General features: G+C 36.8%; 1 protein-coding gene across 4 annotated transcripts; it reads right to left on the bottom strand.

Moving 5' to 3' along the window:
• Positions 1-5,835: 5,835 nt before the first annotated feature.
• Positions 5,836-26,070, bottom strand: FBXO8 (F-box protein 8). Of its 4 annotated transcripts, none has more exons than XM_048304576.1 (6): positions 25,969-26,070; positions 23,823-24,159; positions 21,449-21,575; positions 14,559-14,677; positions 12,924-13,120; positions 5,836-12,215 (listed from the first exon to the last, which is right to left on the bottom strand). In XM_048304576.1, exons 2-6 carry the CDS (start codon positions 24,149-24,151, stop codon positions 12,028-12,030), a joined length of 960 nt encoding a protein of 319 aa, XP_048160533.1. In that variant the 5' UTR covers positions 24,152-24,159; positions 25,969-26,070; the 3' UTR covers positions 5,836-12,027. The 4 variants fall into 4 exon arrangements, with proteins under 4 accessions (XP_048160533.1, XP_048160534.1, XP_048160531.1 ...); XM_048304577.1 differs by having other exon boundaries at positions 23,823-24,162; positions 25,969-26,068; XM_048304574.1 differs by lacking the exon at positions 25,969-26,070 and adding an exon at positions 24,695-24,964 and having other exon boundaries at positions 23,823-24,162.
• Between the last annotated feature and the right edge of the window lie 5 nt (positions 26,071-26,075).

Here is a 26,075-nt window from a genome sequence, read left to right as displayed (position 1 = left end):
ACAGGAATGTTATTCTCTCCCACAGATCCTGAAGTCCTTCCTACAAGATTTTCTTTTTGATCCGCTTGTTGTCAAGTAATTAGTAAAAGGAATTACCCGCTCTGGCGCTGTGCCTTCAGGTAGCAGAGGTGTTAGGTGTGTAAACTTCGCATTTTCTGAATGTCTCCGGCTCGCCTTCCTCCTCCATCAGCAGCGGTCCTTTCAGGGGGGTTAAAATTTTAATTTAGTTCGTTGTAATTCAGCTATGAAGGGGTGTGTTATGTCGCTGTCTCTGCCCCTTTGAAGTTAACAGACTGGTTGCAGTGACTTTGCCTCTCCGGGCAAAGGCAGAGGGGGGTTTTGTGGCGAGGCAGAGCTGCCGGCAGTCCTTGTCCTGCCTCCCGGCCCCCCCGCGGCAGGGCTGGCACGCACCGAGGCACAGCTGGGAAAATCCGATGGCGCGACCGTCAGAGCAGCTTCCATTGCCCTTGGGAAGACTCTCTCCTTTTGTCTTTGAAAGTTTCTCACGCGAATTTCCCCAGGTGTACAGCTGTATTTTAATATGCTCTGGAATGTTAACGTTACCTTGGGAAAAAAAAAAAAAAAAAAAAAAGATAGAAGAAGAAAGCGAAGAAAGCAAAGGCACTTGTAACTAACCAACCTTTGAGTTTTTTGCCTTTTCTCACGTGAGGATTTAAGCTCTAAATTTTATCCGTGCAAACGGAAACGGTAAATATTGAGGTACGGATTCATAAAGATACCTAAATGAACACATAGCTTTAGTGTGATTGTGTGCGTATATATATAAGCAGTTTTGTTAGAGCACTTTCATTGAAAAAGAAGAGAAGCTGACGAAACGATTAAAAGATTAAAATCTTTATCAGATTAAAAGCCGTCTGTTGTTTTTAAATGTTTAAATCCTTTCATCAGGATTATGGCTGTATTCCAAATGATGAAATAGAAGAATTTTGCTTGTAACAGGGGAAAAAAAAACCAAAACCAACCAAAAAAAAAAAAAAAAAAACCAAAAAAAACCAAAGAAAAAAACTACTCCACCCCCAAAAGATTTTTTTCACCTTCCCACCGCCAAAACAACAACAAAACCCCAAAGCGTCGGAGAATTTTTTTGTTTTATTTTGCTTTCATTATTCAATGGTAAGACTTAACAATTACAGTTTGGAAAACCCATTTGAAAACAGTAGGGCCACATTAAAACAAACGTCTGGCCAGCATTAATCTAGTGTTTGGAAAACACTTGACAGTTGTGAGGGTTCCCCCTTCCCTTCCCTTTCGTTCCTTTAAAAGTTACCCCTTTCAAAAGGGCATCACAAACCCTATCTCTGCTTCTCCAGGTAGACTCCCCTGTCTCTCTTTCCCTTTTCATGAAGGGGTAAATTGAAAAATCATTTAATTATTTTCATTCTAATCGCCTTAATCCCCCTTATACTAGGAGCAAATGATGATAATGGGATCCACATGGAAAAGACCCCTGGAGGGGGGGTTTAGGGCAGGGATCCTCCCGGCAGGAGCCTTGGCAGGTGGAGATGGGAGGGACGGGGCGGGGTGGGACTCGGGGCTTTAACATAAATAGAGCATTGGACTAAGCCTCCTCAAGCTGCAGGCAACCTAATTGTTATAATTTTTTTTTTTGTTTCAGGTGACACGGCTGTAAAGTGACGCGGTTGTCACTGGGGGGACAGGCGACCCTCCTGAAACAGGAGAAGAAAAAACAAAACCCATCCTCACTCCCCTGCCCGCCATCCCCCGCCTCCTCGGAGCCTAAGCAAGGACAAGCTGATTAATTTTCCCGGGTCGCCCTCGCAATCCCCGAGGGCCGCTTCGCTTTGCCGCCATCCGCGGCCGGTGACCGTGCAAATCCCTCCGGCTGCGAGGGCTCCGCGGCAGCCCAGGGATGAGGAGGAGGAGGAGGAGGAGGAGGAGGTAGGGCAGCTCCCCGGCGGCATGACTTGTAAGCAGCGCCGTAATAGTACTCCTATCTGAGGCTGCAGGAATAGAGCCAACGGCGAGATCACCGGGTGCTGGGTTTTCTTTGGGCGTTTGCAGATTTATACAAATACGGGGCCTGCCGGTTCTTATAAACAAGTTTCAGGACACAGTCAATCAATCATACCGGCAAGCAAGCAGACCAGGAGCCTAGGATATATACAAGGCATAAATATATACATATAAACCCTGTCAATTTTGGAGTAGTTACAATTTTTTTTTCTATAAGCCTTTCTAAGAGAAACCATATCTAGAAAGATTCTGACAAGTCAGGAAATCACAGTGGAAAAGTAGAAGGTATTGTCAGGAAGTTATGTTACGTTGTATGTTTTAATACTAGCAAGGGAAACATTGGAAAAGAGAAAGAAAAAAGTGTCTAAGCAAGTCGAAAAATTATTACGCTTACAGTCAGAGAGACAATTTCAAGAATATGTGGCTGAAAAACATGAAACTTAGCCACTTTAAAATATCATGCAATAGACAGCTCCATAAAAGACATGAGTTAACCAGATTTTCTAGTCAGCAAAGTATTCTTTATGTTGCAGTCACTTCTAGTCTTTAATTTGAAACATATTTGTATCTAGGGATAGGTCCTTGCAAATGCACTGTGTTGTTTTGTTCTGGTTTTTTAATGATCTTTTGATAACAAGAGCTCTGCACAGCATGGAGTTTGTGTTCTCTCTTTCTGACACTGAGCCCTTTTCTTGCAAAAGGACCTGTGTGAACAAGGAATCCATAGAATGAAGGGTGCAACAGGTCTGAACATCCCAGCAATGCAGAAAGAATAGTTGCGTATCAAGGTAGGAGAAAGATAATTAAGTTTCAGGACTTAAAAGAGAAGGACATATTTTGTGCTGGTGTAAATTAGGAGTTTCACTGAAAGAGAGGACTGGTTGGTACTGCAGAAACTGTGTGTTGCTCTTGTGCTGCTGTGATCCAAAACTGTGGCTCCTTCTTCTGGATAGTGAGCATTGAGGAAGGCCAGGGGAACAACGCACAGAGAGCAGCAGTTGCGCTGTAGGAGAAAGTATCAAGAGGAGCTTTTCCCAACTGCTAAAACCTGTTAAACAAACTTGTAAAATTGAGGATCAGAGTGTTGGCTTTGCCCAGGAAAGACATTATGACTTCACTGCCTCAATGGAGCTATTGTCAGGAATAATTTTATTTTTTTAAAATTACTACATTTGTTGTGTAAGTTTTCCTATCAAGAATAAACTTGATATTGGGTCATTTCACTCCGTGGTTGTTTTCTGTTAAAACAAATCCTATAAGGAGCCTAAGCCAAATATTACTGGTGTCAGGAGTGGGTTTTGGCGATGACCTTCCAAGCTGACTGGGTCTTAGAGACATAAATAGTAGGAAAATTACATCATTGCCTTCTCAGAAACTGAACGTGTTTAAAGATATGTATGGTCAGCAGAATAGGGATTGGACTTACATCTAAGACCCCTTCCCTTCAAGGACTTGTGTTTAAAATGGATTGGATCACTTACTTGTTTAAAGGCAGTTTCATATTCATGTAATTATTTATGTTTACCACCATATAAGCGAATGCTTCGTCAGTCACAGCTTTATCCTCCTGGACCCAATGTATTATTTTTCATAGCAATATATAACCTTGCCTTGATTTGTGATGTGTAAGACTGGCACAATGTGTGATAAATGCATTAACTGACAATTTCCAGTTAAAAGAGCACATAAAATAAATAACAATAATTAAAATAATATCTGAAGACTCTGTAAATACTTACTAATTTTGATGTGATTTTAATGTTATGGAAAAACTGTGAAAGCTCACACACTTTTTACTCTCAAAGATTGTTTGTTTTGTTGGTTTTTTTTGGGTTTTTTTTTTTGTATCCCGGGCTTAATGATTGTTAAGACTACTATAAACAAGCTTTTGTGGAAATGAAGACAGTGAAAAAGGAAGAAAGAGGGATAGATGTATACAATACATATGCCCAACAGTATCAACAACCCCACCTCGTCTGCCCCATATCTGGGCTTTCTTCAGCCTTTGAGTATTCCTTCTAAACTCTGTCATATGGCAAGTGACAAATGTCTTTCCAGAAGGTCTTACAATGCTACTGATTCGCCAAAGACTGCTTGTGAGAAGTGCCTGCCAGAGCAGAGAGGTTATCTCATCAGCCTACTAACACACAAATTCTCCTTTGCTGCATTATGTGGTACGCCTGCATACTGAGAACTGGCTACGACGGGGGTGAAGTCAAATGGGTACTTTTACACCTTTTCTTTTACACCAATATATTGCTACACCTGTACAGGTGGGACTCCGCTATTTATTTTACAGATCTCCTTTACCGTCATTGAATTTTACTGTTTCTCTTTTCTCTGAGGTTAAATGCTTTTTGCCACTACTTCTATGAACTAACAGTATTACTAGCACTACTTGTAGTAAGCCTCCAAAGTCTCAGCCTGCTTTTGGCTTCTTGTCTCTACTGAGAATAGATCATCCAAGGAGATGTGAGGATACTGCTTTGTTTCAATTGATAACACAGTGACATCTATCACCTTAAACAGTGTATTGAGACCATGGCTCTGTTAGAAGGTGAGTCATTAAAGATACTTCTAAGTCTTTACTTCTTCCAATGCAATCACATCCTGACTCTCCACCCTTCAGTTACCAATTTGCTTTTGACAGAGGTGGGGCAGTAACTTTTCTAGGGTGTAACTTGTTAGGTGTGCGGTAAGGAAAACACAGATAAGCTTCTCCTAGTATTATCTCATATTTGTCTTAGCTCAAATATGTGGTGAGCAACTTCTAAAACAGTCTAGAGATCACTAATTAGCATTCATGAAATCAATTTGAGGATGATTTTGGAGTGAAGTTATTGACATAAAACTACATTTTGCAACATGGGCTTCTTCTGTTGCTTTTGTATAATAGATCTATCTGTACTCAGAAAATATTGATACTCACTGAGAGTACATCGTAACTGCTAATTTCTCTTGTTTCTGTTATTTAACCACCGTGAAGAAATTACACAGAACACTTTATATTTTAAAAATAACAAGATTACACACTATTTACTAATTTGGGGGCAAGAGGTGTAGTTTGCAAAGAAAAACTGCTCAGCTTCCCTGTGGACAGCTGTGGAGAGGTTCAGAGGTGTTGGGCAGGACAGAAAAGCTGTTTATGTTACTGCAGGAAAGAGGGAGGATGAGGCATGAATATATCTGGGACCAGGTATCCTCTTACAGAGACCACTAATCTCACCTTTTCAAAACTTCTGTCTTGATCTGCATTAAAACCAACCAAATTTTAGCTTTAATGGAGTCTTATCAAAGAGAAATTCCTTTGCTTTTTTCTGTTTTACTAATTTGAGTCTTTAGACTCAGGTTATAAATCTTGATTTATGATTGACAATTTAACTTAATACTACTAAATATCACTAATTTAAAAGAATTTTCAATACATTTCAGAGTCTTTATGATTTAAAAAAAATCTACCTTATACAGGGAGCCAGAATAATATCTATATCTATTTACATCTTCAAATTAGCCCTTGAAGTGCTGTGATTTTCAGTATGTTATGCAGCACTATGCACACTGTGAACACTTAATACCAAGAAAGGGAAATAATATTTTACTTTTAAAAAGTTGAAAAAGAATTTTAAAAAAAGGTGATTACTAGTCATGTGCCTTCTGTATTTTATTACATATATAAACCTTATTTATAGGGAAAAAAGATTCAAGCACTTCTTTCTGTATTTTTGCATTGATAGATGAATGTTGAGTACTTACTTTAAATTTTCCTACTATTCTGTGCGAAAAAAACCCCAAGTCAGCTTCTGCTAGTAAAAATCAGAAATGGTACTGTCAGACTTCAGACAGTGTGGAACAGTAACAAGTACATTTATTGATATAAATTCCTAAGTAGAATATAGAAACAAGAAGTTACATTTAATGTGAAAAAATACAGCATCTTGATTGTTACTAAGAAGCAGGCTGAGAAGTTCACTTCTTCAGCACTTGTAAAGAAGTCCTGTGATTTCCTCTTTTGTTTTCTCATGCAGGTGATTAATGCTGCAGAACTCAAGAAGTTCTCCAGTTATAAAAATATATTTCAGTTCAATTGTGTTACACATAATTATGACAATTAGTCTGAATTCTTGATATGAAGACAGGGAAACTGTGGCTCCCTGCGGTAAGAAATAGCTAAGATAAAAGTAATGCAAAGAATACATGTGCTATCCTGCCCCATAAAGGGGTGTGCTCTGCCTGGTGCAGCAGAGCAGTACAAACTCTTTTTCACCACCTACATCTCTGTGAAGCCTGCAGGACTTTTTGCCTGCTGAATGAATGGATAGAACTGGTGAATAAAGGGGTCCATACGAGTGAATGTAAGGTCAGTTTTTTGATACAGCATTATGTGACTGCAGGAGGACTTGCACAGCACAGGCAGACATATGTTTTCTCAGAAGGGAAAGGCTGCTTTTGAAATTGAAATAATCTTTTCAGTCTTTGTGTATTTCATGTGTAAGAAAACACAATGCTCAAACTGTAGACCAACAGAACAAACTTCCACAAGGAAAGCAAAGAAGACAAATTGTAAATAATTTTCAATATCAACCTTACATTTCAAAAGAATTACTAATTTGCTTATGTTATGCTCATACATGAAAAGTATTGCAAACTTGTCAGATTTTAGCTCTTACCATACACATACACATTGATGCATCTGCCTCAAGTCCAAGAGAGCATTCCTTGCCACTCAGCAACCTATTGGCATGCATAGTGCTCAAATGATGAGTTCCTCCTAACAGAATACAGTATACAGGTTGAATAGATGATCTTTCTCCAGAAAATATTAGCTAAATGAGCTTCAGTACATATTTTGTCCCTTTTAAAGTATTTCTCTTCTGCAAGAATTATAGGATTTCCCATAAGGTTAATAATAATGGCTATGGTTGCTCTTAAAAACTTAAAAATTTAAGTTTATACTGGTCTCCACTGTCAGAAACAGACTATTGAAATAACAAATGAGGTTCACTTCCTCAGAATGTGTAAATGTCCCAGCTTAAACTTTCAACAGCTGAAAGACAATACCATTGACACGTACCTGGCACTAGTTACTTGGGTTTATTTTTTCCTGGAAAGCAGTTTTGGGCGACAGAGTGGCGTCCGGGTTTCCCAGGTTGTTGTGCTGACAAACTGCAGTGGTGGTAAAGGCAGGGAGTCTGACAAAATCTCATTAATCATTTTAAATTAAATCCAACATTCCACTCCAGCACTGCCAAGAAGAAAGCTAACTTTTACAAATGAATACTCTCTCTGAAAATAACTGGTATCCTGATCATATTGCTTTACAAAAATACGCTTGATTTCTGTAAGGAACACATTGAGTATTTTTAAGCTTAGAAAATGCATTTTTTGGACTGCTAGGAATCTGAAAAGTGCTTTTTGCTTGTTTTCTCTATTAAGGTCTATGAGTGAACCACACAACTGAAAACTAAGAGCTTTTTTTCAATGGATTGAAGGGTTTTGCTTTTCTAAAATTTTAAGTGCAGAAAGTTTGTTTTTAATGCAAATGAATTTCACATGGGAAATGGAAGTATTCAATTTAGATATTTTCTCTCAGCATATTTATATGAATAAGAAAGGAAAACTGCAAAGTTACTAACATTAATATTAGCAAAAAGACTGAGGTGACGATGGAGCAATGTGATCTCTTTTAGGTTTTTTACATACACACTTCTGTAACTACTCCTAGCTATTTGATTACAATTTAATTACAGTATTGTATGGCAATTTTGAACTTTGAACATCTCATAATAGAGTACCACGTAAAATTTTATCTTACTAAAATCACGATTACATGCAGATTATAAAAGTTTCTATTTCTCTTTAAGGCAAAATGAAACCATAATGTGCCGATGTGAGACACAGGAAATACTTTATATCTGTTCTTTGCCCACTTTAATGGTGCTTTTGAGCTTAGAGTGGTAGATTTTTCAATGGCAGAGAACAAGTCATCAGCCCTAATGTTCATTAGTTTTAATACATCCATGAAATATTTGAGAAGAAAAAAAAAATCCTAATCCAATAAAGGGCAAGTAAATATGACTTTCCTAAACTTATTATAATTTTGATGTTTTAACATGATCAAGTAGGTATACCTCAATTTTGTTTAAATACTTAATACTCATTTTCTAAAAACAGAACAATAAACAATATCAGATTGCACAATGACATCCTTACACAGAGAACAAAACTATTACCACTTCAAAAAAGAGCAATTCCTGTTGGTAAACTTGTTTATGTTAAGAGCATTAATAAACTGCAGAATACTGAAGAAGAAATAGTAACATTTATTTGTCCAGCTAGTCAGTTTATTTTCTTAAAGCTGTCTTCTGAAACGGTTTACATTTTTTCTTCTTCCAATGTGGGGGGTGGAAGGGAAAGGTTAAAGAGAACAAATTGAATTTTTTTTCCTGAATGCAAATTTCTCACTTGCTTCAAAATTGACAAGCATGTCTCAAACTTGTATTTGTTTGGGCTTCTGTATGTTGAAGCAGCTTTATTTTAAAAAGTCAAAGCTGTATAAATGTATTGTTTAGCATTTGAATGAAAAGTATTCTAGACAGAAATAGAGTCTGAGAAAACAGATAATATCAGATCCTGTCTATAGCAAGCCATGTGAATGTCTAATATATGTCATATTCCTTCAATAAATGCAATCAGAGCCTCAGAATTTAATAAAGGCAAACATGACCTGCATTAGTGTGACACTTTCCATGGACACAGGGCCACTCATTTTCCCTGACATGAAAACAATTTTCCTTGTCACATCTGTGTATACTGAAGTTACCAAACTTTTAGAAATGGCCATTCAGAACAATTCCACTGTCTTTTAGGACCAGAACAGCGAGTGTGTGCAGGGGGATGGGCTGCAGGCTCATTTCTTCCCTCAGCACTGTGTACAGTGCATACAGTTAAGAGTTAAGGCAACACCACATGGCCAAAGTTCAAAGGACATGCAGTGGTGGAGTCACAATAGCTTGGCAATCACTTTGTAGTTATAAGCATGATCATGCTCATGTAATTAGACTTGAGATCCTCTACAGAAGTCTTCTGAAGTGCTTGATCAAGTAGCTATTTCCACATCACATCGTTTAGTGACACCTGGATCAATGAAATACCATTATTTTTAAATGTGCATGGAGACACCAAGTGCATTGAAGAAGATGCTGTCCAAAACTTTAAGAGTTTGTGGAGGGCAACCAAGAGAATTTTTCTCACTTTTTAAGAGTACAATTACACCGGCTGAACTTTTTTTCTTCTTTTAAGACAGAAAATTGTGTAGCCTCATGTAAAGTCTAGATTGCTAAAATGCAAAAAATTCCTTCTCAGCCACTTTAGAGATAGACTCAAACTGGAAAAAGGACAGAAGAAGTGTCTATATTAATCAGTTGTTTCTTGGTTGCCTCTGAGGGAATTCACACTTGGCATGTTGTGTTTGCTGTTTTTTGTTCAACTCTGCGTTAGTAACTAAATGTACAGCATGAGTTGGGTGCTAATCCTCTAACACTGTTCAAAATCCTGTCGTGAAGATCACATGCTGTTATCTGCATGTCATTAGGGTTTTGTTTTCTTTTCCCCTGGACTTGTCTTATGGAAACTTGAATTGTATCATCCTGTTTCTAATTTATCTTCTTGGCTGCTACACTGGCCTTCAAGTTTTCTAAACCTTGCTAATAGATGTACTCATCCATTCCAGAAAAAAACATGTTCTGTCTGCCTGGAGGCTTTGCTCTGTATCAGGGTAACTGGAACTTAAGAGAAATGCAGACTAACAATTCATACTCTCTTATTAGTGCAAAATCAAAACCAGTATCACTAATGTCAACCTAAACATAAATCAGAAGAGAATTAAGCCTTGCTCTGCATTTGTGGTTTGAGAAGAAAATATTTTCTAATAAGAAGAGTTCTAATTTCAAAATTCACTGAATTTTTCTTTTAAAGTGTGTAACTTTTGAGGAGTGTTTCTTAGAAAACTATATTCTGCTGTCTCCACTTAAGATCACTTTAAGGACCCCAGAGACACTTGTCCTTTATTGCTGGTTTTACAAATTATGCTAAAAGTTTTCCTTTTTTTTTTTTTTTGCCCCTGTAACACAGGAGCAGATATCTGTGCCTTAAACAAAGCTCCCCACTGTACCATGTACTATTTGTGTTTGAGATTAATTGACTGCTGCAGAACACATCCTTGGACTTTTTGAAACACATGAAACAACACAGGGTGAGGAGTAGTTATCCTGAGCAAGGCAAGTGATACTGTAAACCTGTCTGGAATATGGCCGCAGTACTGCTGGCTCCTGGCTTTGGCTGTGTGTGCTACATAAGTGCAATGGCATTTACACTGGATTAAATGTAATGTAATAAAAAAGTACTTTTTTTGCATGCATTTCTGTTTGTGGAACAGAGCTATAAACACTTGAAATAGCAGTAATAGCTACATCTTTTTCCTCCCATCATTTATGTAGGCCTTGTATGAACTGTCATTGTCATGACTCTTCTCACATCTAAAACAACACTCCCTCGGTGCCAAACAGAAAGCAGCAGCATAGGCAAAGTGCATGGCTGTGAGGCGTCATTCCTGCATTCAATTCAGATTAGTTCTGTTTCACAGATTAAGAATACCTTCCCACCTCACCTCATGGTACGGTAGGGAAAAAGAAGAAATATACTTGTTACCATAATGTATCCAGATGCTACTGATAGCTGAATATTATGTAAACAAGCATAATCAGGAGCAGCTCTTACTTCAACTGCATGTTACATAAATTTAAAAAAAGCTCTGCTCTGTGAGTTGTCTGAACAAAAACTAGGCAAATCCTTATTCAATTCCTGCACATGCACAGCAGTTGCACTGCTAATACTCCCCACACTTCAGAAAATGTCAAGACACAACCTGACCAAGTAATTTTTGAAGTACTTCCATAAATTTAGAACTGTTTAAAATCTAGCTACATGACAGCTTTAGAAAGTAATTCAGTATCTGACTCTGAAACAGCTCCCCAAACCTGCACAGTCACTGCTCTAATCTTGCACCGTCAGTTTTTAACAGCCTTAGCAACGAGTCATCTGGTATATATTTGCCAAGGCATTTCCATCATTGACACTTCTAGACTGAGGGAACCAGTTGAAAGCAGCAACATGTTGGTCACTCCTGCCACTTTCCCTGTTTAGATTTCTTCTTGCTTACTGCGCTGAATAGGTGATTGTAGTTGCCCTGTTTCCCAAAAACTAGTATCTGCAAAAGAGGTTATGTACGTAAATCACATAAGCCTCTCTGCACACTGCATGATTTCCCCTGGCTACCCCTGTATGGCATCAGGGTTCATCTAAAATAGAGCCTGTAATCTCTAAAATTGAGTGAATGGCAGGTGGGCAACATGCTAACTCAAGTTAATAAATACAGTATAAAATACCAGCTTAGATATTTTACAAGTGTTCTATCATCTCCTAGAATAAACTTTATTGTAATATTCAGACCAATGTTCCTCTAACTTAGGTATCTGAGGTAGTCAGCATTGTAAAAAAATGCAAATGGAAGTCAAACACTAATTTAAGAGATAAAAGGAGAAATTTTAGTTAAAATACTTTACAATAAAATAATTATGATTATAAATCTCTTTAGTTAAATATATACACATTACATGGTATTCTAAAAAGAATGAACTTATTAAAGTTTCAAGCAGATCTAACGCACAAATTCACCACTTTGTCAGCTTAGACTGTAATGTCAGTTTAACATTCATAAATGGCTGTGTCAGACTAATGGCATTGTTTTGTGCAAAACTAAAAAAAAATTATGAAAAAAAATTCCTTCTGTTCCTACAGTAAATAGATAGAAAAGGTAGTTTACACATACACACACTTATACACACAAACTTTGATTGCATACAGAGGTTAGAATGACCAGCACTAAAATAACCCCCATCTCTACAAAATAATTAATATCTGGAATTGATGTAATTTTTGAAAATTATAAATTTTAAGTGCTAGCAAATTGTGCTTTTAGGCAGCCACGTGGCCAATAAGGTAGATGTTGTCATAAAGGTGCCCTACAAAGTCTTCACTAATATTCTGTGCAGCTCGTCGCGTATTTCGGATGAATTCCCTCTTTGACATTTTGTTCTTCACGTGAGGGCTTGTTAGATCAATCGAAAGAAGAATCAAAGAGTAACACAGTACATAAACTGCATCTAGACAAGAGAGAATAAATAAAAAAAGTTTAAAAAAGAAACTGTGATCATTGAAAGTATTGCTCCCTGCCTACACACACACATATACATCCAACTACTCAGAAGGGTATCCCAGTGAAATAAAATTTAATATGGAACTTTCAAAGTAATAACGTCAGCACACTGCCAAATGAGAATTTACAAATCTCTTAGTATTTCTACATAATCCAAAAGCCACTAAGGGCTTTATGTATTTTCATTTAAACAGATTCTTAAGTTTGTGTAAACTGAAGACAACATCCTGCAAAAGCTTATCTTCTAAATATGTAAGCAGTTCCACTGCTGAAAACTGCCTCCCCCAACCAGTTAGAAATGCTTGTTAACTTGATTATGGCCTAATATTCCCTTTCATTTCTGTGAGACTATCCACAAGGTAAAATGTTAAGTAAGACTCTGCAAGAGGAAATTCAGAAATAGGAAAAAGCTCAAGTACAGACAAAAATGAAGGAAAGATAACACGGAAATAAACCCAACTAATCAGCTAAAAAAGAATCAGTACGTTTGTTTTTGGTTTTTGTTTTCTTTTTTCAACCCAAGTGGAATGCTGACTCTAAACTGAACCATTTTGTACTTTCAGAAATACTTGTTTAGGTGCTGATTTTAGAGCTATCAGAAACATCAGCATCGTCCAGAAGTATAAAGACTGATCCACTACTCATTTTTGCTTACCAGGGCTAAGGCCAAGCTCTCTCATCAAATCAGGGTTACAAGCACAGAATCTGTGAGAGAACTTTGTTATGAGAGTTTCAAGGTACTCCCCACGCTCCTCAGGAGCGTGAATGTGTCTGAAGAACTCTCTCAGTGCATTTGGCAAGAACTGATTTCTGAAGTTGTGCAGCGTCACGAGGTCATCCAAAACATCTCTCCTGGTAGAATGAAAACCCACAGTATTAGAAAAGTTTCTTTTAACTGTTTAAATACAAAAATGTGCAGATTTTAAAAACAAAAATTAAAGCTTTAGAATAGCATGAGCTTTTGTTTTTTTCTGAAAGGTGAAATTATCACTAACAGTACAAAGATAATATAAACACATGTTCTTTGCTTATTAGTAGCCAAATACTATAAAACCACACATTAACCAGAATTCAAAATTTATACATATATTCAAAGTCTACATAGAGGCTTTGCCTCCTTTAAAGTGACAAAACCACTAAAAAAGACAGTAAAGGGAACAGACTCATGTGTGCCACACATTTTGATGTCTAAATTGTAACAGGAGTATCTTGTTAAAACCAGGCTTCAGCTAGGCAGAATTTGCTCACATAAGTGATCAGGGTGTGATGTTCTCAAGTGTCTTCCACTGAACACAGAAACATCTAAAAGATTCAGACCACACCTATATTAGCAGATGTGCAAAAGACAGTTGAAAAAAATTTAGAAGCAAATTTGAAGAATATTCTCCTATGTTTAACCTGATTTTTACCTTTCAGTACTAAGATGGGAGTTTCAGCATTTAGAAAAGTAGTTTTTATTTTTAGTATCTGATTATGCTCTAATTATGAAGGGCAGATATATGGTAGTAGGAGTTGCTAATATTAACTTGCAATCTCATCCATTATATGTTTTTTTTAGTATTGTCTAAAAAATTGATAAATCTGAAGTTTTACAGCACAGGACTGTCAGTGGTGGTAAACACTACAGACTCCTTTTATTCCTTTAGTAGTACAGGCTGAAGAGGATGAGAACCAGGAAAGGATTCCTGCTAGAACTGCTGTTGGCCCTCTGTTCTTCCTATTTAGGTGCAGTTACTATTCTCCTTCTCTTTCATGATACTGCCACACCCCAACATGATGGCATGAAAAAGCACTGTGGAGACAGAAGAGCACGCTACAGCAGGCAGAGTATTCCCTTCTGTAGCTCCTGATGTCTCCAAGAGGACTCTCCCTTCCATCTCAGAAGGTGTGCGCAACTTCCAATCAAGAAACATCAGGCAACCAAGTAATGGTTAGATGACTCAACATTAGTTAAAAAGCTATCAACCCTTGATAAAGTGATAACTACTCTTTCTGAATAATGCACACAGAGGGGAAAAAAAAACCTCAAGTCAAAAAAAGCAGCAAAATATCTATGTAAGATTTTGTGAGGATGTGAGATTTATTATTTATAAGTGGTGTTTTTGAAGATTCGTAATAGTGTTACAGTCAAATACTTGAACTAACTGTTCAGATTTAGCAGAACCATTACCTACTTGCATTTTTTTGCCTTTTTACATCCTTGAAGTTGCATCTCTACATTCAAAATATTGCTAAATGTGGCTGTACATTGAAAATTAACAGAAAATATCTTAAGAGAAATTTGAATTACCTTTCATCAAGGTAGATTCTCAGCTTCTTCCAATTCAGTGTTCTTGTGCAAAAGATAAACTTAGCTATTTCTTTCGGTGAATCGTCTAGTATGCCTTTGGACATAAAGTAGTTGACTCCCTGAGATAAAATACATGTACATATAAATACGTTTAATCTTCATAATGTATTTAGGAACAAGTATTGTACTTCACAATGTAGGAATGTAGTCCTACGAATTAACTGATTTGTTTTTCAGAATGATTCCTCCTCCTCTAAACCACATTTCACATGCAGAATACACTCTAAAGTTATAAATCAAATGCAAAGAAACAATTTATTGTTATGGTTGAGATTTTACATACAGTCATAGTAGAAAATTTTAAATTATGAACCCCATAATGAGCATGACAGGTCTTTAATAATTTCTTTACAGCGTATATCCGTAGTTTGCTTTTCATACTTTTGTAATAGTATTTAAAATGTTGCAGGGACCATAACTGGTAATTTCGTAACTTTTGCAAATAAGAAAATCTTAGCCATAATATGTTTAGTCTTTAACATCTTCCATTAAAACAGTAATGTTCTCACATGTATACAATGTATCACATTCAAATAGATGCATTAAATGCATTTGTTTAAATGTGTAATAATGCAAATAAACACAAGCACGCTGATTTCAAAGCATAGGTAAGTATCAACATATATAAATATGCATACACATAAATAAGAACACTATGCCTAACATAAAAATAGTTTAAAAATACAGAATTGCATATAATTTATACTCATATTATGATTTCCAGAATTTTCCACTTTGACCAAGCACACATTTCTTATAGAATAAACACAACAAATTTAAAGTATTTCAGTGATATTCTGGATTCTCTCTGGTCATTGAAATATCCCAAAGCATAAAACTATTTTCCTTACAATCTCAGAAATCAAAACCCAACTAATGGATTTAAAAAATGTTCACATTTTTCAACAGCAAAAATTTAAACCTAAGAATAACTAACCAAGTTCTTCTGATGCAATTTGGCAGGGGCTGGGAGCAGTTCTTAGCATTTGTTACAAAGAAGTGTTACAACACTTAAGTACAATATATCTTGACTATAGCATAAGGTTGAAATGTAAAATGAGTAGGAGAGTGCATTTCTGCATAGAATAATGTACCAAGGCCACAACCTAAATCACCTTTAAAATACTTCTGAAATATTTTTTCATAAATCTTCTGATATCAAACTTCACAATATTTTGTAAGTCTGCCCTTTTAGTTTACATTACAGCTATAAAGATGGAGGGGCAAGCTGTCATTCAGTGTATAAACTAAACTTCCCAGTGCTCTTGAATTTTGTGTGAAAAAGAAATAAAGGACTGATGGAAGTTTGGAACACTTTGTGAAGTGGCTTAGTGAAGCAAAGTCTTAGTAGCATCAAGCAGGAAAATAGTTAGAATATATGTTTAAGAACACAAGTTAAAAGCGAAGAAACACCTGTAGTATTAACTAGCTCTTTTTACCAGTCCATAGTTTTTGCTTATATATTTATAGAAAATAGCATTTATCAACATACATCTATTTTGTTAAAATAACGTCTTACAAAAATAAATAAAAATATAAAGGTTTTTAATAGGTAAAACAAAAAATCTAGCAATGTTATGCCCCAATTTTAAGAAAAATCTTTTTTCAGGATGACAATGTAACATGTATTGCTCTACAGGCTTGCATTTCAGCCCAAATTAGATCATATTTAAGTTTGTCCATAATATGGATGGACAACATAACATTAAGTACTTTCTTGAACCAGAAGTAAGTAAAAAATTAAAAATGGGAGATTAAAATGAACAACAAGGATTTTGGCAACTTATATAAGATGAGCAGCAGAATGTCTCCTTTACATATATGCTGATTTAATGAGATTTATGTGTTTGCTTCAGTAATAAGAGTTTGCTTAAGGTTATACAAACTGAAGCCTGGCAAGGAAATCTTGAGTAGCATTTGTGCTGCAATTAACAAACACTTCTGCAACATATCCAGAAAACAGCTGGCATGGCATAGAAGAGGCAGGATGAAAATTATACCTTTTTTAAGACAGACAATGGGTTGGTTTCTCTGTGACAGAAAATGCCCCAGTTTCTTTCTCATGCACTAGCTTGCAACTCAATGTAGGATCTCCATCTAATAAGCTACAAAGTCTTTGCATTACCATTCTCTATCTCTAATTCCCTCTTTTCCCCCACCACACATAACACTTGACAATATCTTTCTCTGTGAATGCATTTGCCTCAACTCCTTCACAAGCAAACGGTATAAATAAAATATACTTCACCACATGCCATTGTTTTTAGTTGCTTTTTATTTCATCCTAAGCTATCAAAAATACTTTGCAACAGTAGAAGCTCAATTTCTCTTTTAAGTTCTTAAATTTTGTCTCACAGCAAATGAAATTTATTTACAAGATTTACAGCATGTCATTGAATCTGCTTTTCATAACACTGTAAATACTGCCTTGAAAACCTCTCAGAACCCCTGCTTCAAATAAATCACTTTTGATAGCTAAAATGGTCGCTTGTGGCATATATACTAGCTGAAATAGTAGCTCTATGCACTATTGAAACCTATGCTAAGATTATGCATCAGTCAGCTGGTGATTCTCCTAGGAAACATTTGACTGCAGTCAAGTAGGCTGTTCTGTGCCATGATCTATCAGGTCTGAAGAGGCCTTTTTAACACTCGGGAGACATTGCAGAATGAGCACATACAATAGTTTTTAAATTCTGATTCAGAGCACTATAATGCTCTTAGCATTAGAGAATTAGGAAAGATGACTTAAGGGTACTTGCCTACCTTGCCTCTGTGGCAAGCATGTTATCTCTGAATTTCAGACAGCTCTGGATAAAATATTAATGTATGGAAGTGTTGATTTAAATTATATATGCAAAAACCAATTTTAAGAATAGACTAATAGTAACAACAAAAGCCATTTGTTGTATTTTGGTATGTTATTTTTTTACAGCTGCTTCTTTTTTTTCCAGGCTCACAATGCTTGTTTTACCAACGTATTACAGCACTGACACTCCTTGCTTGCTTTCTACCTGTTTCCAATTTCCATTTGTTTATATCCATCCAAGATATCTAAAATGGAAAACTTTTCTTTTTCAGTGTTGGTTTCCTTTCTGCATTGACTTTCTTCTTTGCTAAGAGTACTATCAGAGCACTTCAGGACAGCACTCAACATTAAAACTTTCGTAGTTGCCTTTGACCCCTCTGTTTAGATATGCATACAAAACAAACCAGACACATCCTAAGTTAATGGCACAGAAATTTTGGAATCAGTATCTAGTATAGCAGGGTCTCAATTTCTGTTGGTGATTCTAGGTAACACCAACATTATTCGTAAATAATAATTAGACATGGATGGTATTATTGTTCCCATGTTTCTAGGGAAGTACACTATCTTAATATATTTACTGGTGCATCTTCTGGAACAAAATGCACAGTATGGATGAGATGTATAATACGTATTTTTATGATTGTTTTACTAAGTTACGAATCAAGTCATTTGTTGACAAATGTGGTCACAATATGTAATATACATTTCAAACAGTGTCTCTTTCACTGTATGTCTTTAAAATACAGTCTCGGTAATACAAACTTATGATGGCAGAAATTGCAAGTAGAACGCAGAAATATTTTTCATGTTACACAGAATCCATAACTAATAATCCACAAGATTAAACCACTGATTTTAATGTAGAATTATCAAAAGGTTTCAGCTCACTGTTCCAACTTTTTTTATAAATCACACAAAAGAACATCTTTCCTCTACAACATACGCATACTCATAATATTCTTCAGACAGATAAATCAATGCATCTCAAAATTGGCTTGCTTAGTAGATCACTATAAAATAGGATAAGTTTCAAAAAAACTTGCTGAGAAACACAGCACAGTAAACATTCCATCATCTACAGACTAGCAGGTAAGGTAGCTTTATACAAGTGGCTAACAATTTATAACCAGGAACAGGTCAAAAAAACCTGACCTCCCTGACAAAAACTAAGGGCAGTTTATAGTGAATGAGACAATCAGAAGAGTGGAAAGCCAGGCTTAGTGTAAGCACTGTCTTACTGTACTTTATTATTATGCTACGTAAAGGAAATCCTGACCTCACTGAGGACAGACAGTTTTGGTATAGTACAGATTCCATAAAAATAAATGCTTTTAAATAGATCAGTTAGAACCATTAAGGATGAAACAAAAAAATAGATCTTCTTTCCTGACCAAACGATTCTTGTTTGTACCTTCAGTTTCAGTTTTAGCTACATAGCATTGATCCGTGTAATGAATTTGATAAAATGTTTTATAGGGAGTTAGAAACTGGATACGAAACAATGGGAACTAACTTCTGGTTGCTTACAAATTCTGAGTCATAAGCACACAAGATGAAATGAGCACTGCATGAGAAACATTTCACATACACCATACACTCTTTAAAATAAAATACAGCAGAAACCACATAGGCAGATTAAACAACATAATATTTATATTCAAGTGTTAATACTAACACTAAACCACCCCCCTCTCCAAAGAAACAACAGAAAACAGTTTCCAAAATCTTGGCTACAATGGTGGTGCCATATGAAAAAAACCCAACAAAACCAACCAACCAAAAAAAACCCCAAAAAAACCAAACAAAAAAAACCCCCAACCCAAACATGCACTAGAGGATTTTTTTTCAGATTACGTGTCACATGTTTAGGCACATCCTTTCAGCAGAATGTGAGCACCTGCTATGAATTATGCAAGCTCATGCACACAATCAACACATTAAATTACAGCAGATATCACAACACCATGCACACAACAATGGCTAACCAGAGAATCCTACCACAAAGTGTGTAGATGCTCTTCCCTACCCCGTGAGCCACCGCTAGCTCTGGAGCTGTTGCTGTGGAGCCTGGTTACCCATTTTCATGACATGGGCGGTGTCCTTTGGAGAATCTTGCTCCTGTGGCTGTAAGTATTCCTATTTTTATAGTAATTTGATCAGGTCTGTTATCAAATGTAAAGCAGAGTTTGGCAGGAAATTCGGAGACACAATTTGTAATAGTGGAATGTCGTATCATATATTCCAGTCACAGTGTCCTTATAATAATAATTCTGCCAATATCACAGTCGTAAACAGTAAAAGCAATAGTATTTGTGAAGTGTCCTGAAACTCAGGCCCTGAATGATTCCTACCAGGCTATGGTGCTCCACAGGGAGAGAGGAACAGAGCCCTTAGGAGATACCCTGAGGTTCTCGTCTCTCATTGAAGCAGACTGTTTGTACTACTATTGTAAAATATAACCATAATGAAGAACCAAGAGTAGCATAATAAAGTTAATACCTAATTTAGGTATGCTGTAAGTTAGCTCTAATTTCCAGATCTTAATTTCCTTTAAAAATAATGAATCTTCTATTAAGTGCCTTTTCTGAAAGTTCCAAATGCTTTAAACATACCAAGATTACTTTAAAAAAAGTTAAAATATAATGGCACATTATAAACTAAGATAGTTAAGTGAAAAATTATGTTAAAGCAAATTGAAATACAAAGAAAAATTTGGATGGACAATGCTGCGACCAATATACTTGATACATTACTGAAAACATGTAAATTACCTAAATACTGCATTTTGTTTGAAAGCTTTTACATTTATTACTAGATTTGTGACAATTCTGCAGAAAATCAATACTAATCACTCAAGTGGCCAGGTGCTGATGTCTTGATGCTGCTGTATCAGAGTTCAAGGCAGAGTTCTACCAGAGAAATTACAAAATACTCTATTTGTGACTGATAAAAGTAATGGTCTCTTAATCAAGCAGAATATGAGATAAAGCAAGAACTTAAACGAAATCACATTATTTCAATGATTCATAGAACTGCTTTATTTATTTCACCCCATGGTCACAAGTTCACACTTCCTGTATCATATCAGCAGAGTGAAACTTGCTTCTAGAAGCGTATCTTTTCATATCACAATCCTTTTTGTACTTCAGATTTATTCAATTACCACTTCCATGTATACGTGTAACTATATGCAGGAAGTTAATGCTATTTTTGCTCAGTACTGTGTACTCTATTTTCCTAGGGAACATGAAGCAGGAGTCTGGTTTTATACACAAAGACTCTCTCTGTCACTTGGGCATTAACTATCTCCCAGGCAAAAGCTGTCTACTCTCAAACTGTTTTCTTCTTTGAAAGGTGACAGACTGAAAGCAGAAAATGACTTTTCCAGTTAGTTACATGAATTTGTAAATCAAAACCTTTCAGTTTGACAAGCAAATTTTTTTTTAAGATAAATTTATGTTGTTCTATAAGGAAAGATTATGCACAACAAACACCCACAGAAATTAAATCAAACTGATCTTCAGGGTAGTTCAGCAGCACATCTTTTTCATATTTCAAGATTTGCTCCTTGATAGTGGAAATAGGTAAAAATCCCCTACAAGAAAACCTAATTGTCATAGAAGTAAATGGACTTTATACCTCATCCTGCTTTGCCTGAAGTGGAACCAAACTCATACTCTGCATTTTAGCATTTTTATTTATGTAAGCATATTGTTATGCTCTTACAATTCACCACTGTCTCTTCAGCTAGGATATCTGCCTCATTCCAAAGTCAATATGTGGTTATGAATTTATGGCATCCACAGAAGTGTACAGAGCACTTAAGAGGCAAGTCATGTAAATGATGTGCACAGGTAAAATATTCAAAAAAAGACCAGAATACAGCTGTAGCTCAGTATTAACCGTCCCTACAGTAAAACAAACACCTATTCAAACTTTGTTTTTATATGACTATAATTAAAAAACAACAATCACAATTACTGTAACTGTTTATTACTGTCAGCAACAGTTCACTTACCTCATCAGGGTTGGCATTAAAGGTGAGACTGCCCTCATCTAGCTGCATATACAATTTTCTAAAAGAAAATCCTAGAGGCGGATTCTTATTGTATATAGAACAGTGACCCCAAGTGGATTTGCACAACCTATGAAAATAGAATTAATCTATTATAAAAATTCCTTTCTGAATTTCACAGATTTTACAGAAGCAAAATGTAATCAACACGGCAAAGCTAAATACTCAAACTATAGGGAAAGTTAGAAGTAGGTTGCTTGTAACAGTTTTTAAGTCTTTTGCATGTGTTTTTCTAAAATCTTCAATTATATGATTAATGTTTTCTCCTCATAGAGGTTTTGGTCTTTGAGTGCAACCTCAAAACATATCCCAGTAGGTGGCATCATGACAACCACACAGCAGAGACCTCTGGCAGAAGCTGAACTCTGGAGAACAGTAAGAAGTTGTTCTCTTGCTGTACTGTGATGGATTAAAACATTTTGTTTCTTTTATTGTGCCCCAGCTGTGCAGTGAATTGGACACCACATCTGCACAAAATTAGGCCATTAATTCAGCACTTTCCCCATCTGTCCTTTTTCACCCAACTCTTCTTCCTCTTGTCTTGGCCAATCCTAATGACTAGATCCAGCCCCATCACTCTCTATCTTCTATAACTTTTCAGCTTCTTTTCCTTTTATTCCACCCTGACTCCTCAGTTTCATCAGTTTCTATCCCTCATCTCAGTTTCTTTGATGATGCCATCTGAAATGACCTTTCACTTTCTACGCACACTTTAGATTCCTTATTGAACTGGTAGTTCTGCTTCAACACATCTGCCCTGTAACTAATCAGGAGCAATGTTTAGGACCCAGCAGGTAGTCACTTGGAGACATGGCAAATATTCTGTTTTCAGTTCAGGAACCTGGGTCTTATTTGGACTAAGTTCAGAACTGCAACCACAGTACTTGCCAAAGCTTAAACACACCCTTATGTGTGTGGAATAGTGAAGATTTTTACAGAGATTATGCAAATTGAGATTTTTATTTATCGCTAATCAGGACACATTTTCATTACCAAATGAAATGTGGTATGAATGTATTATTTGGAAAGATTTAACAAAAAATGATTTAACTGTTTCCCAGAATAAACTTCAAGAAAAATATGTATTTTCCCCCCATATGGTAAGAATATATAGTGTGCGCAACTAAGAAGCTCTAGTATCTTCAAGCTTTGGTCTAAGGAATTTATTTGTATTTAGGGTGGGTTTGATACCAAGAACTGAGCACAATACAGTGCATATTGGGTGGGTTTGATACCAAGAACTGAGCACAATACAATGCATATTGATAAACTTAGAAGCTTACTGATCTCCTTCACCAACATTCCTGTTTCCTATCAATGTAACAGTCCCGAATAGCAGAACAACTGTGACTAAGAAGTTATACTGCATTATCCTTTTTGTAGGTTCAAAAGCCTGATAGGAAGGGAAGCTGCTTAATTCAAATGCAGCAGGCTAAGGAAATAGATGAGGGAAGGAAGAGATGTAGAGAATAATGAAAGGAAAATAAACAACCTGAACAGCAACCCAACTGCTATAGTAGTAATACTGTCTGTTAAGGGAGAAGAAAATGTTGTGAAAGAAGTTACAAGTTCTGCTGACCATCTACTCTAAAGATAAATATGATTTCATGAGTCTTTCCTAGTGCTGTAAAACATAAAATACCAGAGAATATAATGTTAGTTGCATTTTGATATTACACTATTTTATCTGAGAGAATGTTCCTTTATTTATTTCCCAGACATACAAATTCTGCATATGTTATACATGAATGTGTTTTGAGTGTTAGGCTGAAGAAACTTCACTTGAGAAAAAAAGACCTTTTCTTTCTTCCCTCCATAACCATCTTCCAAAAAAGATACACCTAAAATTGCTACAAGCATCGTAGATGAGTTCTCATTCCATGCCATTTGGAAGTTTAGCTGAATAGGTTTTCTTGCTTAAGCTAGACATCTGTTTGAAGTTCAGAGAAGTAATGATACAAACACTTGAGATGTGCTTTTAGCTAATACAAAAGTGAAGACAAGCCCCTGTTTCTTTTCCCCATGCTAGCTCAAAAAACAGGTGTATAATAATATATGTATATTATATATAATATGATAATATATGTATACCTGTGCCAAGCACACTTGTATATGTTGTAATCTTCAGTAATAGCCCATACTAATTAGAAATCCAGAATAACACATTTTTAAATGATATATGTTTCCTCTGTGTCAATATCATTTAACTTAGGAAACCTTTGCTAAGGTTAGAATGACAAAAAGCACTTACTGAGACAAATATAAAATCTAATAATTTTTACTATGTCCAGGTGATCCTTCTTTGTTTCATGCTTACCCTTGCCAGAGGAGCTCATCATTAGCAAGATCCTGCCAGACACATGATGCTAGACAGAGATCAGTTGCATTCAGGTATGACAAAATAGTAAAACTAAGCTCTGGTGGCAACATTTCCAGGTTAATGAATCCTTCTTGTTCTTTAGATTTCCTTGTCTTCAACAGGTGGTAGATGTCAATGCCTCCTTGGGCTTGCTTGCGATGGCTCGTATTGGAAACATTGTTAGCAGGTATCCTCCTACCATGCTCTCTGGTAAGATAGCCTTGTCCACTGTATCCTTGCTGTTGCAATTGTTGGTTTCTAGCAATCCTCCAGAGTCCCTGACCCATCTGCGAGCCTGCTGGACATAAAATCCAAATTAAATGTAGACAGTTACTCGTAAACATTTTTAAGACAGACTCGGCACGTATGTAAACTTCTAGGACCAATCTGAATAGATAGAAATGAGTTCTATCAAAGTTATGCTGACCAGGTAATCAGTCTTCACAAGGCAACTGAAGAAATACTGAAAACGAAGCCCATAAAAAAACCTGGAAGATGTTTTTCAAAGTTTCCATGCTTGAAGAGCTACAAAATTAACAATAAGCTTCTGCAAAGTGTACCAAATATCATCTATATCCTATGTAAGTTAAGAAACCTCAGGCCTCAGTACATTTGGAATCTTCAGACTTCCCTTAAAATTTAATAAAAATACTTTATTTAGAGTCAATGAAGTGCTATAAAACATTAGGAGAAGCAAAAATACATTGGGTAGCACACAAGACGAGGCTGTGACTGACACTGAAACAAAGTTTAATGACTTCAGGGATAATGCAGTAAGGATTTAGAGTGTTCAGAAACAAGAGAATAAATATCTTTTCAAGGTTTCTTACCTAGTAGCATAACATAAAACCTTGAGAATAAGGAAAATACTTATACAGAGAATATCACTGCAGAAATAGTATAAAAAGCCTTTCTGTAATGTAAAAAAAAAAAATTAAAAAATATATTTGCTATTTTAAGGACCAACTGAAGAAATTTCACAGAAGAAACAAAATGAGACACTATTTAAACCATTCTACAACCAGTGGCTGAAAATCCACAAGCTCTATTTGTGCAGCTATTCACCAGCTTATAGGCCATTTGTTAGAACACGTATAATTTTCCCAATCACATAATTACTTTCAGCTTTGTAGTAATCCAAAATGAATGCTTTCAGAGCCCACTCAGAATACAAGATGAGCAAATCCATTGTTATAAAGCCTTTTAAGTAATGGTGTCAAAAACTGTATTTTAAAATTATTTTGAACATAAATTTTCAATCTTCAGATTCAATAGACCACTCAAACGCATGTTTTCAAACTTCCAATAATGTAGCTTTATCTAGTAATTGAAACCTCTTAATATCTTCTTGACTGTAGTAACTACCACAGTAAAAATAACATCACGCTTATTTATAAATCGCTGATCTTCTCTAGCTCTGTCTGGTTACAATCACAGTCTTGATTTAAATTCAAATTATGTCTCCTTCATGTTTCTTTGCTACTGCATAATAAATTCTTTTGCAGTGTTGACAAGCATGATAGGATGCTAAAAGTAATCTAGATTAATGCTGTATTAGTACTGGATTCTAGTTCATTAAACAAAAAGCAACATGTACTCTAAACATTCTCCACTTCATGGTAACTGAGCCCTACAGCTGCTGCTTTGCAGCCACGATTATCCCAACGGGATAACGTTCCTTCCTTCGATGCAAGCTTATCGAAGCTGAAGCTTCGTTCATCGCAGATGCATTGCAACCGAGGCCTGCTGGTCCCTCCCGTAACGTGAAAGCCCTTCAATCCTGGCTCCGGGCAACCAAGCTGGCGGGTGGAGGCACAGCCCGTCCCGCAGGCCCAGAGCAACCCCGGGGAGCCGAAGGCCGAAGCTGCCTAAAGCCACACCGCGTCCCGAGAAGTTCCGCAGCCGTGCCGCCCTCCTCCCGGCTCCCCCCCGCGCGCAGCGGCGCCGGGACCCGGCCCGGGCACGGCGGCCCCGCTCTCGGGGCACGGGCGATCGCGGCCCGGCGGGTGCCGCCCCCGGGCCCCATTGGGCCGCTCCCGGAGCCCCGGCTGCCGATTGGCCGTGCCGCCCGTCCGCCGGCGCCGCGGCACCCGCGGGCCCCTACCTGTGCCAGCTCGGCTCCAACCGCCGCCGCGACGAGCCCAGCCCGTCTCCGTGCGAGGGCCGCGCCGGTCGGGAGGGGCTGCGCGGGCCCGGCGGCGGGGACAGGCG

Source organism: Corvus hawaiiensis, chromosome 5 (assembly GCF_020740725.1).
Source record: "Corvus hawaiiensis isolate bCorHaw1 chromosome 5, bCorHaw1.pri.cur, whole genome shotgun sequence".
Lineage (NCBI taxonomy): Eukaryota > Metazoa > Chordata > Aves > Passeriformes > Corvidae > Corvus > Corvus hawaiiensis.
This window is presented reverse-complemented; position numbering and strand designations above follow the sequence as displayed.

Coding starts and splice junctions, on each gene's coding strand:
- FBXO8 (XM_048304574.1), bottom strand. Junction 21,576..23,822: donor GATGAGCTCCTCTGGCAAGG/GTAAGCATGAAA, acceptor CTATTTTCATAG/GTTGTGCAAATCCACTTGGG. Junction 12,216..12,923: donor AGAGCTTGGCCTTAGCCCTG/GTAAGCAAAAAT, acceptor TCTCTTGTCTAG/ATGCAGTTTATGTACTGTGT.